Source organism: Triturus cristatus, chromosome 11, assembly GCF_964204655.1.
Source record: "Triturus cristatus chromosome 11, aTriCri1.1, whole genome shotgun sequence".
NCBI lineage: Eukaryota > Metazoa > Chordata > Amphibia > Caudata > Salamandridae > Triturus > Triturus cristatus.
The window spans coordinates 991,157,709-991,172,283 of NC_140594.1; the positions used below are offsets into that span (position 1 = coordinate 991,157,709).

At 45.0% G+C, this 14,575-nt stretch overlaps 1 protein-coding gene across 1 annotated transcript in view; it reads left to right on the forward strand.

Annotated features, from left to right (window-relative positions):
• The window catches only part of HPS3 (HPS3 biogenesis of lysosomal organelles complex 2 subunit 1), a 472,707-nt gene that overhangs the window by 118,718 nt on the left and 339,414 nt on the right, over nt 1–14,575 (forward strand). Inside the window, exon 6 of the mRNA XM_085635071.1 lies at nt 7,846–7,927. Within this exon, the coding sequence (XP_085491197.1) occupies nt 7,846–7,927 (82 nt within the window). The remainder of the gene's footprint in view (nt 1–7,845; nt 7,928–14,575) is intronic.

The following is a 14,575-nucleotide window of genomic DNA, read 5'->3' on the forward strand; positions in this document are numbered from 1 at the left end:
CGTATATCAAAGACACTAAGGACTTTTCAAAAAAAGTATCTGAGATGAAATGGGATTCAACCTATCTGTTGATGGTATTAGACATCACTAGTCTATACACCTGTATAGATCATGAGCATGGCATAAAGGCTGTACAGTTTTATCTTGAGAAACGTCAACTACGCTATGTGGAACATAATCAAATGTTGATAGAGTTTGTGGAGTTTTGTTTAAAGAACAATATCTTTTTGTTTGAAAATCAACACTTCAGACAAAGATCTGGTACAGCGATGGGCACCTGCTTTGCCCCCAGCTATGCGGATTTATTCGTTGGCTGGTGGGAGGAGCGGGTGCCCAAAACCTACACAGGACAGAGTAGTGGCAGAGTGGTGGAATGGTATCGATATATCGACGACCTGTTCATTGTGTGGCAAGGGACAGTGGATTCGGCTCTTAGTTATATCGATGTCCTTAATAACAACCATCTCAATTTACACTTCTCGGGCACAGTGAGTCCGGTGGCAGCGGACTACCTGGACCTGAGGGTGTTCATTGAAGATGGAAATATACAGACTGCATTATATCGTAAATCTACAGCAGGGAACTCCACTTTGTTTGCTACTAGTAATCATCCACCCAAACTCATTCAGAGTATTCCTTATGGCGAACTTCTCAGACTAAAAAGGAACAGTACTAGGGAAAATGATTTTGAGGCGGCTGCCACTGAATGGATAGCCAGATTTGCTGTGAGAGGATATGAACCTCAGATCTTAGAGAAAACCCTGCAGAAGGTAAGAAAGATCTCGAGAGATAGACTCCTGATGGATAAACATGAACAGGATGGTAATAACGATAAGGGCAAATTCCGGATGGTTACCCCTTACTCCTCAGAAGCCAACTATCTAAAACGCATGCTGAGAAAAAATTGGCATATCTTGAAAACGGACAGTGTCATCAGTGAAGATATTCCGGCCTTTCCGTTAGTGACTTTTAAGAAAGCTAGGTCACTACGGGATATCCTGGTTAAAAGCCATTTAGAGAAAATCCCAGAACGGATTAATACCTTAAAAGAAATGAAGGGATTTTTTCCTTGCAGCAGATGCAAAGCCTGCTCTAATAGCAGAAGAGTCCTGTCGTATAATATACCAGATACAGGGAAGACAAGAATAATAACTAATTTTTTAACCTGTAGTACACCATATGCGGTATATTGGTTGGTGTGTCCATGTGGGCTACGCTATATACACCATACACCAATTGAAAATCAGGATTTTAGAACACCTAAGAGCCATAGACAAAGTAGATGCCGCATATCCTGTGGCCTGTCATTTTGCAGAGTGTCATCAAAGTGACAGAAACCAACTACAATACTTTGGTTTAGATTATGTTCCAATGAATGTCAGGGGTGGAAACAGAATACGGAAATTACGAAGACTGGGGTCAAGATACATTATAGATCTACTTACTAAATATCCGAGAGGATTGAATAGTGGGGAGGAACTAACAATCCATATAGGCTCATAGACCATATCAGCTTTAGCATATATGTAGGCTTTGTGGATACTGACCTGATTATGAATTTCTATTGTTTTTTGTTTTTTGTCAATTCTGAAGTCTTTGGAATTTTGAAATTTTTGATTAGATCATGTGTGATTTGTGACATGAATTGTGTTGATAATAAGCGTTTTATGAAGGGACGTATGCCGATCCACGGCGAGATTTAACAGTTGCATAATATAAATGTGCCGATATCCGGCTGAATGTATAGTTGATCCAAAGCTGCAGAATATAATTGTGCCGATACACGGCTTAAATAGCAGCAATAAGCGATTGTGCAATTAGCATTTTCTTCTAATCAGGTCATATAGACAAGTATGTTATAAAGAAACGTGCAGCTAATGAATTTGTATGGAATTTGGACTAATATGCACCACTTCAAAATGGCACTCACGTTAGAGAGTGAATGCTTGTCCCTTCTTGATTTCAAAGCTCTATGTGAGCGCTTTTTAAACATGCCTCCTTCGATGTGTCATGAATACCGAAGAAGGCTTTTCGCCGAAACGCGTTTGTTTGCTGTTGGTCGTTGAATAAAGAACTATTTCAATGCCCCCCTCGAGTGCGGTATTTCTTCAGAAGCGAGGGAATTGAGCTATAATTGTAAGCGGTGTCCACTACGGCAAAACCGCACCCGCCCGAGAGTGCTTCGGCTGGAGTTTGAAGTGGAGACTGAGCGAGGATGGATGGATATATATATATATATATATATATATATATATATTCACTGAAAAAAACATAGGTTTCAGGCACGTTATAGTTAGAATTTAGCATTTAAAAAACCTTAGAAATTCACTGAAAAAAACGTAGGTTTTAGGGAACGTTAGTTAGTTCGACATTTCACTTGTACAAAACCAGTGAAATTCCCCCGTTATAGTTAGTTCAGCTAGCTATAACTCGCACCCCCGCAATGCATTGCTGATGACTTCACCTATTACATCACTCATGACATGGTCAGTGACATCAGTGATGACATCATCCATGTGATAAATTGGTGCATCTTCTCACACCCTAATATAACCTTTGATACACCCACTCTAAATTACAGACGGCCATTCTCAAAACCAATGACACTCCAACACCAATAACTACATACCCACTCACTGATTCTTAGGTCCACACACACATCCACTCACTCACCCGTACAATCACTCATACTTACGGTCACTCAGTACAGGACTATCATATACATATTTTTAATATAAATTGAAAAAAATAATGTTTTTAAAAATATTGAAACTCTAATATTGTTTTTTGTTGTTTTAAAAAAAATATATTTATAATATTTTTTTGATTGGTTTTTATTTTTTTCTATTTTTTTGGGAGTCACGCACCCAGCGCGAGAGGAGTCGTGCACCCAACACGTAGGAGTCACGCACCCAGCGTGTGCACACCCGGGGGCAGCGCTGGGTGCGCGACTCCTAATTTGCCCGTAAAAAAAAAAATTAGCACCTATCACTAATTTGTATTCTCCCCGGGGACCCCATCCCCCGATGCCTATATACAATGTTGGGGACCGTGGGGGGAGCCCAATGCCCCCCACGGTCCCAGCCGGCTCCCCGCGTCCTTCGGGAGCTGGCATTGCTTTTCCACACTAACATGCTAACATGCAGCTCCCCGTGTGGAAAAGCAATATGGTTTGCATTTTGAAAGAGAGAGCAGATTTCCCTGCTCTCTCTTTCAAAATCCAAACCAAGTTTGATATGACAGGGCGGGATCCTCGGCTCCCGCCCTGCCATAGCAAACAGCAGCCCGAGACACTGCAGGGGACGGCTCCAGGAGGGGGGGGGGCACGTGGCCCCCCCCCCCACAATATAAAACGCCCCAGGGGGTGATGGTCCCCAGGGCTTGGGGGGGGCCTTTGAGCCCCCCCATTTTTTGAGAGCCCTGGGGGGTAGCAGTCCCCGGGGCTGGGGGGCCTTTGAGCCCCCCCACCCATTTATTTTGTAGCCCTGGGGGGTGGTGGTCCCCTGGGCTAGGGGGTCCCTCTGAGCACCCCATCAAATTTTTGCCCCTGGGATTTGGCCCCCCCGGGGGCTAATTATTAAATAAGCGCGGGAACCTGCCCTTCGTTTTTATTTTTTTTACAGCAGGATCCGCGCACCCTGCGCGCATTTTGCCGTTTAAAAAAAAGAATAACGTTTTGGGGGGGCCCTGGGGGTCCTTGTGGGACCCCCTAAGCAGGTCTAGATGGTCAGGGTATTTCTACCCTGCCCCCTTTATACGTTTTGCACACTTGATCCACTGATTTCTTGAACCTCGCTTCTACCGAGGCACAAAATGGCTACCAACACTTCCTAGTTTGGAGTGTTGACAGCCAATTAGCATGCAGCTCGTGATCGGGAGGGTGCACGCTGGGTGAGCATAGGGTGCGCAGATCCTCCGAGGCCATAGATGTATATATGTGATTTTACTTTTGATTTTCTCAGCAACTACTGAACGGATTTACACCATTTAACCAAAAGGCGTGAGTGTGAACCAAGGGCTACCTCTTTACCAAATTTGGTGTAATTCCGTTCAGCAGTTTGGGCTGTAGCTGCGAGAAAAGGTTCCTATGGAAAATTGTATGGGGAAAACACGTTTTGGGACCCCCCTTTTCACTCGGCCCCCGCTTGACGAATCACCGCGAGACTTTCAGGATAGGAGCGGACCGGAGCGCCCCACCAGTTTTGTAAATTTCGCGAACATTCGTCAACCGGCGCCAAAGTTATTCCAAATAGAATGTTGCAGATTTCCTATGGATAATAGGTCCTAACTATAACTACCTACTGGCGACCCCCAGTAGGTGGTATATATATATATATATATATAGATAGATATATATATATATATATATATATATATATCAACACTAGAGCACCAAGCTTGGTGAGCCACGCGTCTTGTGTGTAGATTTCTTTCTGCGAGGCAGCACTGTCTCCATCAATCACTGCTTTGAAATTCGTCTGCCCAATTCAAAGTCCTTACGCGTTTCGAGGGTCCCGCCCTCTTGATCACAGGTGTGGGGCAAAGCATGAAGCAGCATACTTCCGCAGGGACTCGGAGCCACAATTTCTAGTTTTTCCAAGTGGGCGTGTCGGCCAAGTGCATCTTGGAACTCCGAGTTCTCTCATCAAGTAAGTACTGTATCGTAGCGGTTGCTGCTTTCATGTTAAAAAGTTCAATCACCTTTGTAGGTTTCTCCGTCAGTAACGGATGTGGTAGTGCTGTATTTCTCCCTCTGTTGGCAGAAAACACAAGGCTCCGTATCAAGGGTATAATGACCCGATGGACACCACTGCATGGGTGGGGGGGGCTCACCGCGACCCTGGCAGGCCGCAATTAAACATCAACACTAGAGCACCAAGCTTGGTGAGCCACGCGTCTTGTGTGTAGATTTCTTTCTGCGAGGCAGCACTGTCTCCATCAATCACTGCTTTGAAATTCGTCTGCCCAATTCAAAGTCCTTACGCGTTTCAAAGCAGTGATTGATGGAGACAGTGCTGCCTCGCAGAAAGAAATCTACACACAAGACGCGTGGCTCACCAAGCTTGGTGCTCTAGTGTTGATATATATATATATATATATATATCAACACAAGTTTCCAGGACGCTCCTTCTGACTGCTTTAGGACCCGTGGGAGTTGGCGTACTCGCCGGCGGAGTACGCCGGAAAATTCCTTATTCCATAAATGCCAATAATCATACGCTCTCAGTACCAAAAAAATCCACAGTGCAGATGGTGCGGCAATGAGGGTGTTTATTCACAACGCGTTTCAACCACAAAAGTCTTGATCACGTGAATATGGTTCAGCTAAATATAACTCGCGCGACCGCAATCCACTGCTGATGTCACATATTACATCACTGTATTCACTAAGATACTGTTAATAAGTCAGTTATACAATTAATTTTACAAACAAAAAATCCATTTAGACACTTATTTACCCATTTATTCTTCCATTAACCTTTTAGATATACATATATAAAAAATATTTATTTTTCAGAAAGACACATATTCACTGGATGATGTCATCAGTGATGTAATCAGTGATGTCATTTGAGATGTCATCAGTGATGTCATGAGTGATGTAATATGTGACGTCATCAGCAGTGGTTTGCGGTCGCGCGAGTTATATTAAGCTGAACTAACTATAACGGGGGAATTTCAATGGCACCCCACGATTTTTTGAAAAAAATAAAATGTTTTTTTCACCCTTCGGGGTCCTTCAGGGACCCCCTGACAAAGGCTAGGGGGTCAGGAACTCTCTACCCTGCCCCGTTTTCACGTTTTCCACCTTTCGTTTTCACTGCCACACACAAAATGGCCTCTGACACTTCCTCATTTTGACCGATTCGAATGTTGACTGACATCTAACCACCAATCAGAATTATGCTCGTGCACGGCACCGTGCTCGCACGGTGCGCGCACTGTGCGCGTATATAGATATTTATGTACTTTTAACTGCAATTTTATCAGGAACTACTGAACAGATTGACACCATATATGCAAAAGGCACATCCCTGACCTGAGGACTACCTCTTTGCCAAATTTCAAGTAATTCTGTTCAGCCGTTCGGGCTGTACCTTCGACTAAAGGTCCTATGGGAAAATGCATGGGAAAAACGCGTTTTGGGACCCCCTTTTTTTCTCAGCCCCCGCTTGACGAATCACCCCGAGACTTTCAGGGTAGGAGCTGAGCGGAGCGCCCCATTAGTTTTGAAAATTTCACGAAGATAAATCAACCGGTGCCAAAGTTATTCAAAATAGAATTTTCAGATTTCCTATGGGAACTCGGTCCTAACTATAACTATCTACTGGCGACCGCCAGTAGATAACATATATATATATAGATATACATACATACATGCATACAAGCAATAATATCAAACTTATAAGTAGGCAAATGCAACTGTTAAATGCATGGAATAAAATACATGAATCACTATACAAGCAGATAATATGGACGTCCGCGGCAATAAATCAGAAAGATATATTCACTAAATACATCGGATGATTATAAGCACTGAAGACTTCAATGTGCACACAGACACACTCGCACATCACAATACCAATAACCAAAGAAAACATATCAGATGATTATAACCACTGGAGACTTGAATGTGCACACAGACACACTCACACATCACAATGTTGATTATAGCCACTGGATACTTCAATGTGCCCCCAGACACACTCACACATCACAATGTCAATAATCAAAAATAAAACACCTCACCAAACCGGGTTCTGCAATACTGAAGTAGACATATCCGTCATTCAGGTAAAAATCCCAGTTTCCAAGTCCACAAACCCCAGTTTTATAATCTCAAAGCACTAGAAGTTTCCGAGAGGCCCTCCTCCGTGCAAATAAACTTACTGGAGATGGCCACTCTCAATGCAAGCATTCCAAAGGCAAAAGAATTCTCATGTGTCCTGCGCTCCCTCATGTGCCAGCCTCTTATCTAAACGAAGCTTACGAAAGTCTCCACCCGTACAGAAACCATCTCCAAAAACAACCTTGAACGTGAATAGCCTAAACACCTTGAGTAATCTGGGGGCCGGTCTGTGTGCTCAAAAGCTCAAGGTAGACCGAGATAGAATTCAAGATGACATGAGGGCATGTCAAAGCCAATAGTCAAGAGGGCATGTCAAAGCCAATAGTAAGAACTTCATAATACTTCCCAATGTGCAACACAATGCACATTTGTGCACCACTGCCAATAGCACTGCACACTTCATCTTCCAATGCACAACATGATGCACATTTGAGTACCACTGCATATAACACCATTCCGAGGTCAAGAAGTACATTCCACAACTCTCTCTCTCTCTCATGCTTTCAAATGCACATCCCACACATTCTGTTCCTGGCAAGGCTGTTCTACTCCGTGAAAGCTCTCCCACTCTAAAACCACAGAGACACTAAATAGGTCTTCAAGGAAAAAGGCCCATGCAGAAAACATGATGTCGTATATTCAAGCTAGGATAAAGTAAAACACCATAAGTCAATTAAAATAATGGTAGTCAAAGGTCATCACCTGGTCTCAATACATGGGAGTGTCTCTAGCGCTACAGTTCCTGATACACATAGTATACACTTCCTATGCATCACAAACAAGTTTGCTATTTATAATGTTTCCGCTTAAGCTATCTTCAAGCTACGCAAACAATATTGTCAAGGAAAGCATACATACGGGAGTATATGTTTACTATTCAAAATCTGCATCTATTTACCTTGACATTATTGTGCAAGTCAGTATCTTGCAGTCAGTTTTGTTACAGGTTGATATTGTGGTACCAGACTGTATTTCATAGTTTTTGTCTCTTTTAGCAATAACTTGCAGTGTTTCACCGTACGATGCAGTGCAGTAGCAGCACGCGATGAAGATCCATATATTGATACCACTATGAAGGTACGGTGCAGATAAAAGCAACTTTTTTAATCATTACCCAGACTCGGGCAAAACTGAGTCTAAGTCTTCTCTACTTCTCTTCCAAACTTCCAAAAAGCTAAACTTTCATGGAATTGAAATGTTCTTAAAGTGATAGAGCCAACTGGTCTTTGGTGTGGTGGATGGTCTTAGGAGTCGGGTGGGAGGTTTGGTGGGGATTGTCCAGAAACATAACCACTGGCTGTGATTGATTTATTTCTAATTAAGACGCTATCTGGTAAAGGTAAACAGCATTTACAACGCAGTCATTATCATGCATTGCCTTTAGCGCGCAACCATTACGACTCATATGCCTTTACCACGCATGCCTCTACAATGAAAATGTTAGTATTTCGGAGGTGAATGTTTTTTATATATATCTCATGTATATATGTATGATGGCATGTTCGGCTGTAGATACACCTGTTTAGCATAAGTCTGCCATCTAGTATTGGACTCGGAACTGTGCATGATGTGTTTCTCGAAGAAGTCTTTCCATGTCAAGAGGTGCATTGACTCCTCCTCTTGCTTGCAATGCGCATGGTCCTTGACTCCCTTGTTAGATTGTGTGTTTTTTCCCTCACAATCCGGTTCGGTCATTTGCTCCTCTGCTCCGGTTCGACACCATTGTTAGGATACTTTCTAATAAAATTGGTATTGTTTCAATTGCGACTCATCACTATTTTAAAAAATATTATATTGCCGCTGAATTTGTCTGGGGGACTCCATTCGGTCATGCCCTTTGGGGCCTTTGCTCTCTGGGGCAGAAATTCTTGGACGTTCCTTCCGAAAAACGGCAAAGGGGTGGCAGAACAGGCACCCTTCTGATTTTGTCCTTCATGTCGCACAAAATTCCCATGCACAGATTTACACGAGGTTTGTAACTTGTGTTGGTCTCCAGACCAAGAAGTGACCTGCGAGGTTTGCAGGTTGTTCCTATAAAAAAGACTTCACGAGATCGGATCGGAAAGCAAGAAGACTCCAAATGTCTTGGCGCTGCTTTGAAGAGACTGTTGACATTTTCGGTTCAGAGGAACAAAAATCGAAATAGTTACATCTGTCTGCTTCAGATAAGGGTAACTTCTCTCTAGACCACGGCTTGTAGTCGGATGCAGAACATGATAATGCCACATCATGGCAACAGAACATGAGTAATTTGCCCCATTCACCTCCACCCAGGCAACCAACACCCCAAAAGTTTGCTGTTGGGTCACCACTGCTTTACGGGCCATGTTCAGCACCAACCAGTTGCTTCTGGAACGCCTAGCCTCGGCTCTGAAGAAAAGCCTGAAGTGCAAGTCTTAGATGTGAAACTCTCCGCCTTGGAATCGACCAGACTTTCCGCACCAAAACATCCAAAGGCAGACGCTACCACATTTTCAGCACCAAAATATTTGGATCCGAAAAAACAAACCGATCTGGCACAGAATAGGGCGGCTTCAGAACCAACACCCTCGGCAATGAAATTAACCGGGGGTAAAACCGGGTTGACGCTGAACAGTTGCACCACCTTCCCAGAGACTATACAAATAGTACTTGAAGTTATTTTGGCCTCGATTCTCTGCAAAAACATTAAATAATCCACCCTGACAGGAAGAATCCTTACCAGACCCCCTCATGAACACATACCACCGGCAAAAAGACAGCTGTCTTTTGAAGAGCAATGGTGTAGTGTGGGTTAACCACGCCCTATGTACAACGCTAAGTTAGCATAACCTTGATGGCTGTTAGAAAGCCAGCTTGCTGCTTCTGCTGCTTTTGCACGCGACACTGTTGTTACATGTTATTCATTCGAGAACTGCTGACTCGACTTTGCTTCACATGAGAACCGTCTGTTGTTTAACATCCTTAACAGCAAGCTGTGACCTTGGTCTGTACACCGTGTAGAGAACGAGTCTGGGTCATTAGACGGGGCAGGTTGTTTTGTTCAGGTTGATCGTACCACTTCTTAGCCATAACATACATACAGCTGCCAATACCTGAAAGACGAGCCCTTTAATATTACAGAGCAGCATGTTTTCTGTTACATTCGAAACGAAGAGCTGTTGCAGGAGAGAGCCTAGCTGATCCTGTGATGTGATTCCACTAAGCTGATCTATAAGTTATGGGGTCCCCCATGCAAGCCTAAGAGACCTTCTATTAGTCTAATAATACCTTATTAGTGCTAGAGAAAGGAGGGTGGTTGCTTTCCACTGTCATTATTATTATGATTGCTCCTTTCATTTTCTATGGTATTGTAACAATGCTGATGGTGCTGATCCTAACCATTTGTCTGCTTGTGTTAGCCAAAGTACTGCATCTTAGGACGGGAGGTTTATAAAATAAACTCTTTAAACTTTACCGTGTCTTTGTTATTCTGTTGTGGACTGATATATAGCTACCAACGGGTATTTCGGATTCCCACCACTCCGGAGAGTATCTAAGTCGCTTGTTCTGGGTTGTCTATACATTGGGACCGCCGAGCTAAATCTCGGATAACGAATGTGACACTAAGCTAGTCGGATAGGGGTTCTTAGTTCTGAGGGGAGTTTCTGGTACACCACAATTCTCTGAGGTCCTAATTTCCTGCGCATAGTTCTGTGCATAAGCAGAATCCCTGCAACATGGCGCACCTAACGTTTGGTCTTTTGATCTGAAACGCCTTAGTAGTGCTTTTATTAGTCCACAACGCCCTCACTCTAGTTTCCGGACAACGGGAGTGACGGCTTAACCTACCTAGGTTTCGACTAAAGGTTCTTTCAAGCTTTATAATTAAAAAGGTTTTCTTTTTCTGAACCCCAGCAACATTGACCGATGGCGGTCAATGTTGCCGCGCATAGTAGGGTTCCCCTGACCGCACATTTGAGGGTCTATGGGGTCCCGGATGATGGCTTGGCTGTTATATTAGTGGTAGGCGCTGATGCGGCGTTCCCGTATGAGTTGTTTTACTCTTGGGTGACGTTTGAGAAAGTGGATGCAAACGACAATTTGTTCCACGAATATACTCACACCGCGGTGCCTGCAGCCTATGCCCCTTATCGGACACTTGAGATTCCCCTTACTGCCTGGCAGCATACTATTTGGTTTAATGGCACCCTCCCCCATGCGGTAGTACCGGCGAGAATGGGCCCGTTGTCAATTGCAGGGGCCACATGGCCGGTGCTGGCCGGTTATACACCCCATCCCCGCTACATGACTGTGGCGGTGGCGGAGTTACGAGTGCTACACACTGCCCTGATTACGGTCCATAGGGCGTTAGTGCAGTACGTGTCTCGCAATGTACAGGTGGGGGCACCTGCGGTTGCGGGCCACACGACTGACCATCACGCTATGGTCATCAGTCCTGTTATGGTTAATTCGGTTGTCGGCAAGCGCCCCCAAAATAGGGATGAATTTCCTTACTGGCTTGCTGAAAAATTTGATCAATTTGAAGCCGTGTTTCCAAATACTTCTCCTGTGGATAAACACAGGATCCTCACTATAACTTTGCCGAAGGATCTGGTCCCGGATATTGTCGACTGTGACAATTGGGGCAAGGTCTTTGCTGCGACCTATGCGAAGTGCTATGGCACTCCGTCTATGTCTGTACTGCCCTCAGTCATCAAGGAGGTCCAAGACAATCATGGTGCAGAGGCAGCAATTGAGTTGGGATTGAGGCTTGTCGATAGCTTCGATGTGGTTTGTTCCATGGTTATGGGCAACCTCAAAGGAGATGCCATGCAATTCCAGGTGTGCAATATGTTGGCACTTGTGGATCCAGGCGACAGGCCAAAGGAATTCTGTAAAATTATAGCGAAAGCCTACAGAATGGTGAGTCGTAGCGCCTTGGGTGTGAAACCCGCCGTGATCATTCCGACTGTGGTACAGCAGCCTAAAGTGAGTTCGTCTACCAAAGACGAGAAGCCCAACTTTCCAAAACCAAGTTGGCGAGCTAAAAAACAGGGGAAGCAGCAAGCGAAACGGAGGTCTCGTTCTGCGTCGCCGGTGCAGATACAAAGTGAACGCACTTATGATTTGCGCGATCGTTCTAATATTAAGTCACCTGATAGATTGGAGACATCGGCTTTTCAATCCGGTGGCGGAGATCGTGGGAAGGGAAGGGGTGCTCAAGGTCGTGAGCAGCCCCGTCAGACTGACGGTAAAGGCAAGCAGGACGAGTCTGCACGTCAAAGACCCCCGTTTCAAAAGAAGAAAGTTGCTGCTCTGACTGCAAGATATGCCTCGGATGGTAAGGACACAGCTTCTGAACCAGACATGGGCGCTAACGCTGCTAGACAGCGCGGTGGAAGTTACAGTAGTGCGACAAGCGCTGCGTCCGTTTCTGGCGGCGACAGCAACTGATACATTTGTAAGTGTTGAAACTGCTGATACTTGCGTAGCTCCCCCTGAACGAATGTTTAAAATTGACCTTTTAATTGAGGGTGACATACAACGTAAAATTAAAGTGGTATTTTGGGATAATCTAACCTCCACCTATGATATCCTTTTGGCGGAGGCAGATTGGCCCCCGGCTTTCGTGTTAGAGGCTCCTAGAGGGGAGGTGGTAATCCTCCCGTCCTTTGGGCACACAGTGCCACTGGAACATTCCAATAGGTTAGCCTGCGTTGTACCGTACTCAGGTGGGCTGGGATAAATTTTCTCCCAATCATACGATTCCGTTGCCGTCGAAGCCCCAGCCACAACCCCAATACCCAATGCGTTGTGAAGCTCGTTCTCACGTCGCGTCTATCCTTGAGCAATTGGAATATCAGGGAGTAATTGAAACATGTGTGTCACCCATGAATAATCCTTTATTCACTGTGACGAAGCCTGACGGATCGTACCGCCTGGTTTTGGATTACCGGCACTTAAATTCGCACTGCCGGACATGTGCGGTACAGAATACACACAGTTCGGCTCTCGTCGATAGTCTCGTGAGAAAACGTTTTAAAACTACTCTTGACATCTCCAATGGCTTTTATAGCCACAACCTGTCTCCTCATAGCTATGAGTGGACAGCGTTTACCTCGGGTGGCAAACAAAAGAGGTTCAAAAGGCTCCCGATGGGCTATAAAAACAGCCCCGGGGTCTTTGCTGCTCGTGTGGTCTCACTTTTGGAGATGATTGACCCGGAAGCATATTCGTATGTAGATGATATCTACCTGACGGACGACGAGTTGCTTCCACACCTTGCTCGTGTGGATAACATAATAACTATGTTTGCTGACTTTGGTTACAAATTCAACTTTGCCAAGTCCCACATTGCCGAGTTCACAGTGTTGTTCTTGGGGTACGAACTCAATCATGAGGGTCGAGGCTTGGCTCCGCAGTTCCTTGAGAAATGCGCACGCTTTAGTACTCCTACGACACTGAAGAAATTATAATCTTTGCTGGGTTTTCTGAATTTCGGTCGTACCTACATTCCTGATTATGCCCAGCGTATCAAGTCGCTTTATGCCTTGGTACAACCTACTTTTACCAAATCTTGCTGGCTGCCTGAGCATTCGGCTGCATTGCAATCTTTGCAGTCTGATCTTCTTGCTTCAAAGTTCTTACAAACTAGTGATAACCACACTAACCTAGTCATTAGAATCGTACCGGGTGCAGTGGGTTTCACCTACTTGACGTTCAATGAGGGCGACACCGTCCCCATTGCATACAAATCTTATCTGTACACTTCGGCTGAGCTGCGCTTCTCCGCTGTCGAGAAAGTACTGACAGCAGTTCAGATGGCGATCCTGAAAGAGCGAGCGCTATCACAGGGGAAGCACATGCTGGTGGTAACACCGTACCCTGCCCTTGAGGCGGTCACTAAAGCCAGTGTACCTAATTCTAAGGCTTTGCATCCAAGGTGGATACAATGGCCAACCTCCTTGACTTCGCCTGACGTCACATATATCTTTTGACGCGGCATTACAGACACAGGAGTTCTTGGAGTATGAATTTGTTCATCCGGCTCCTCTGACTTTGCGCCCGCTCGAGGAGTACCATTGTGTAATTTACACTGATGGGTGTGCGCAACCCGCAACTGGATCAAAGCACGCCTATTCAGTGGCCTGCGCAATTGTAGTAGGTACTTTCGTTAACGGTGAGTTCCAGTCTGATGTCGTGCATACGCAGTCATTGGGTGATTGTACCGTGCAGTTGGCAGAACTGAAAGCTCTGGTGCTTGCACTGGAGTTTGCTGATCCTCGGGTCACCACTCTTATAGTGAGTGACTCGTTCTATTGTGTTCAATCATACAACGAGAATCTACACTTTTGGAGTCACAATGACTTTCGTTATTCTAAAGGTAGCACAGTAAAGCACAAAACGCTTTGGGTTCGAGTGGCAGAACTTAAAGAAGGTCTGCCCCTCGTGAATGTAATTCACACTCTTGGTCACCAACGAGTTGGTGTCCATGCTGTCGGTAACAGTTTGGCTGACGAGGCAGCAAAAACCGCAGTGGCGACGTATTTAGTAGCAGCAGGTACAAGATCCAAAACTGGGATTGATGATGACATCTTGGCAGCTATTGCTGCGTACGAGACAGGGACGGGCTTTCCGAAAGAATTCCCTTCCCGCTACCATTATCGTTTAAGTCCTGATAACGTCCCGTTAGTGAGGATTAACGACGTTGGTGACAGATTGATTCCCAACGCGGACTGCAGACCATCTCGGATTACAGCTGCC